Here is a 4,656-nt window from a genome sequence, read left to right as displayed (position 1 = left end):
TTGATTGATTGATTGAGACAGGGTCTTGTTTTGTCACCCAGGATGGAATGTAGTGGATCATACCTCACTGCAGCCTCAAACTTCTGAGTTCCAGCCGTCCTCCCATATTAGCCTCCCAAGTCAGTAACTGGGATTACAGGCATGAGCCACTGTGCCATGCTATTCTTCACATAACATTTATTTAAAACTCTTGGGAACGTAACTTTGGAAAATGTTGCTTTATAATGTAGGAGGCACTTTCCGATCCACAATCTTAAGTAATCTTTATAAGTACTGGCCTTCAGATGCACTTGATCTAAGACACGGTGCTGCTTCTCAGGTTGAGTTTGGGAAGGACAAAGGCTAGGGAAACTGATCTAGGATGGATGAAGGCAGTGAGGTAAACCAGGGCTAGAAACAGTGTCCAAGGAGAAGAATCAAATCCTCGTCCTAATTCGTGCACTCGGAGTTGGGAAGATGGTGATGGATTTAGGAGAGTCATCCAGCCAAAGGCTGGGAGTAGGACACTAAGTGTAAGAAATACCATCCACCAGGTTAAGAGCACGATTTTGTGATGTGTCACCACTTCCTAGACATATGCAATATCTTTTGTACTTCCTTTCTCATCTCTGCTTGTGTTATTTCCCTGAAACACTTTTCAGGATGCTGGTCATTTGTTCTGAGATCATGTTAGGCCCCACAAATTCAGAGATAAGAAACATAGCTCCTGCCATTAAGGAGCTTTATATGTAGTAGGAAGGCCTAAAAATAAACAAGCATTTATAAGTTAATGTAATAAGAGATAAGACCATGGGCACAGATTGGCGGATTCTTAAGGGATATTTGGTTTTTTAGAATTAATAAAGTTAATTTCTCATGGGAAAGGATTATGGGAAAGAAGAAGATATTGTTAGTGGGGTGCAGTGGCTCACGCCTGTAATCCCAACACTTTGGGAGGCCAAGGTGGGTGGATCACTTAAGCCCAAGAGTTCCAGACCAGCCTGGCCAATATGGTGAAACCCTGTCTCTACCAATAATACAAAAATTAGCCAGGTGTGGTGGCATGCACCTTTAGTCCTGGCTACTTGGGAGGCTGAGGTATGAGAATTCCTTGAATCCCAGGGGACAGAGGCTACAGTGAGCTGAGATTGTGTGGCTCCACTCCAGCCTAGGTGACAGAGCAGGACTCTGTCTCAAAAAAAAAAAAAAAAAAAAAAAAGGTATTGTTGAGGAAGCTAAAAAAACAAAATATTTCATTGAATGTTTACCAAGTGAGTAACAGTGTATGATTTGTCATTTAGAAAGTTATTTGGCTGGAGTAGAGAATGAATTAGAACTAGAGCAAAGTCAGGGAGGCAAACCATTTCAGTGACCCAGACTATTTCATTGAAAAAGGAGAGCAAGAAACAGATCCCAGAGATGTTACAGGAAGGCAGTCATTGGACTTGCTGACTGACTGAATGTCAGATACTGAAAGGAAAGGAGTTAGAGATGCTGCATTCACCTGCATTCCTTTTTAATCAAAGAAAAAAGAAAGAAATGGTTTTCGTTGAAACTTAAAATGTGTCTAAAACTTATTAAAACTATTGGATCTAGTTCTAACTGCTTCCTCTCACAGGGACTTTACTGGGGTAGAAGCCATGTCACCAGGATCAATACTTGCATGGATGAGTAGAAAGACAGTCTTTCAGATTCTAATTGCATTCTTGTTCTTCTCAAGTCACGTAACACAGACTACATCCTGGATCCATCCTGTGATGAGTGTCCTGAATCTGTCTCGCTCAGAGGAGAATGAAGCGGATTTCTCTAGAGAACTCCCCAACCAGAGAAGTTGATGGTTTTCCTTAGGAAGTGGAGCTACATGGATGACGTGAGCAGAGACACATAACATTCAATTCTGAGATGCAACAGTCTAAAATAGGAGTAAAGCATGCACTACTTGTTGAAGTGTGAAATGGAGATCTGGACTTTGGGTATTTTTGTAAAACTTTTGATATTTCTGTATACATTTAAAAAATCAATTGCCACTACAGTAGTTCCTTAAGAATAATCTAGTCATATTTTTTGAAATCACATATAATTAGGCTTTATAATATATATACTTTTTCATATATAATTAGATCTGTCTTTGTAATTTCATATGTAGTTCTTCATAGGGTCTCAGATACAATGGTTTTTATAATTGACATATAGAAAAAGTGTATGAACATAAGGAAACGCCTCATTTATTTGATAATTCACTAACTTTTTATATTCACATATTAGGACAGTGATCTTAGCAAGCTTTTTGGAATTTAAGGGTCACATTTAGACATCTCCTGGGCTAATGAATACAGCTTATATCTTTGTTGAGCTTTCTAATTTACAAAATGCTTTGCAGACCTCACTTTCTTTAAACCATACAACATGCCTGTGAAGCTGATCTGGTGGGTATGTTTATTCTTCGTTTTCAGTAGGGAAATAGCAGTTCAGAGAGAGGAAGCTCCCTGTCCCAGCACCGAGACTCACTCCTAAGTCTTCTGATTCCATGTCCAGTCCCCCTTCCCTCACACCCTGCTGTCCCCACAGAGGGAGGTCACAGCCCATCACACAGGACACTGTGATTGTGTTGATGCAGCTGGCTCCACAGCTGTGCATTCCACAGAGATTCAGAAGGCACCTCTTCAGTCGAACATGGCCCCTCTATAACCCCACTATTCTTCTCCTATAAACCCTTCCCCCTTCTCTGCACCCAAGCCTTCGCCAAGTAGGCGCGCTGTTTGTGATATTGTTTCAACAGATTTCTTTCAGCAACTCATGTTTTTCTAAAGTGAAAGGCATGGTTTGTCCTTCTTAGGTTGCCCTTCCAAGAGGGATGGTTTGAGGGGAGCTGATGAGAAGAGAGGTATCTGTTAAAACATTGCTACTCTACTCGAAACAAGATGGAAGCCTACAGCCCAAGTCAAGCAGCCCCCAGCACTGCTGTGCAGTCCTAGAAGTCCTTAAAACATAGTCTAAGAACCATTCATTGTAACCATTTTATAGATGAGTAAACTGAGATCCTAAGTCTCCTAGTCTACTGAATTTCATACGGTGTATAATACAGATTTATATGGTAAAGATATATATACATTGTGTTCAACTATACATTCCTGATTACATTTAGGATTTATGATTTATGTCTTGAGTAATAATATAAAGTCTATAAAGTCAACTCCAGACTGATAGGTAGTCATTAACCATGAGAAATGTTTCAGGATGGCTAGAGAAGACTTGTGTTTTGCCTGACAGCCATTTGAATGTTAGGAAGCTCCGGGAAGACAAGTTTTGAGAGAAGCCCCAGAGGGACCCCAAAGGTGAATGAGGTATTCTGTAAGTTAGTGTCTATAATTGTGAAAGTACAAACTTTTTGTTTTCGTCAGATTAATACTATGAAATATCTCTCCCCCTGCTTGGAGAGTTTTCTAATTTGTTTCTAGTGAGCAAAACAAAGCAGGTGCTTGAGTCACCTGAAATCAAAGTACTCAGGCACACAGCCCACCGACAGAGACACCTCATCCTTTAACTGCTGTTTTGTACTACTTGCCTCCCTGTTTCTGTCAAATACCTAGTGAAAAAGGCCTAGACAAGTGTAATGATATTATTTATTGAGCATTTTGTGTCAGACATGGTGATGAGCAGTTTGCATATATTTATTTATGATCTTCTTAAAACCATTCCATGAAATAGGAACTGTAATGATCCCCATTTCTAAAAGAAAAAACTTAGGTTTAGAGAGTTAGTAATCTTTGCCTAAGGGTCACAAAGCACCTATGTGTAGAAGCTAGGGTTCAAGGCAGATCTGTGATTCCAGAACCTGTTCTCTAAACCACTATGAGGAACTGCTTAGATTCATTGTCTATGGGTACAATTTATAAAAAGGCAGATTCTAGTTCAGTGCCATAAGGAACTTTCTAGTAGTTAAAGCTGATAAGAAAAGGATTTCCCAGGAGAAAATGGAAGCACTGTCCCAGCAGATTTCAGTCAATCTGAATGCCTTACGTGGGGAATGTTGCTGAGGAGGTTCAGTGTGTGAATGGACTGGACCAGTTGGCCACTCTCTCAGATTCCCTCTTCATAAAACTTGCGTGACCTCTAAACCATCAGGTCAATGCCATAAGAAATGTTCAAGAAAACATGGTCAGGGCTTAGCAAGTCCTTTTCCAGTGCAAATAGGACCCTCACATTATGTTTTGATGAGTAGCCAGTCTTTCTTTAACATCAATCAACCTTACTCACTCATTCCCTCAAAATATTTATTGAGCACCAACAATATCACAAGCACCGTGCTAAGCACTGTGGTGAAGTAGAACAATTGCTAATCATTTCCTGGGTTCCACTTACTCTTGATTTTAAAAAACAACAACAAAAAAGTTTTTGTGTGGCCAGAACTAAACAGCTTCTTCTTAATTTTTGAATTTTAAAACTAATCTATTTTCTTTTTAAAAAATCAAGTCCTATGGAAGAGAATAAAGTAAGAGATAGCCCATCTCACCTTCGAGAGGTAGCAGTCACTAATACTGTGGTAAGTGATTTTACTCAAAGGAAATCACACTATTAAGCAGCTTGTTTTTGACGTGTTAATGTTGTGGTCATTTTTTCATGTCAATACATAGATTAATCTTTTATTTCAAATATCTACATAAAATATCACTACCC

General features: G+C 39.5%; 1 protein-coding gene across 2 annotated transcripts in view; it reads left to right on the top strand.

The window, feature by feature from the left end:
* Positions 1 to 2,092, top strand: part of STXBP4 (syntaxin binding protein 4) — a 225,896-nt gene extending 223,804 nt beyond the window's left edge. For both annotated transcript variants that reach the window (XM_011979252.1, XM_011979251.1), the window contains one exon: positions 1,700 to 2,092. In XM_011979252.1, coding sequence (XP_011834642.1) covers positions 1,700 to 1,814 — 115 coding nt within the window. In that variant the 3' untranslated portion in view covers positions 1,815 to 2,092. The remainder of the gene's footprint in view (positions 1 to 1,699) is intronic.
* Positions 2,093 to 4,656: the final 2,564 nt, after the last annotated feature.

This window comes from Mandrillus leucophaeus, unplaced genomic scaffold (genome assembly GCF_000951045.1).
Source record: "Mandrillus leucophaeus isolate KB7577 unplaced genomic scaffold, Mleu.le_1.0 Scaffold20, whole genome shotgun sequence".
Taxonomy (NCBI): Eukaryota; Metazoa; Chordata; class Mammalia; order Primates; family Cercopithecidae; genus Mandrillus; species Mandrillus leucophaeus.
This window is presented reverse-complemented; position numbering and strand designations above follow the sequence as displayed.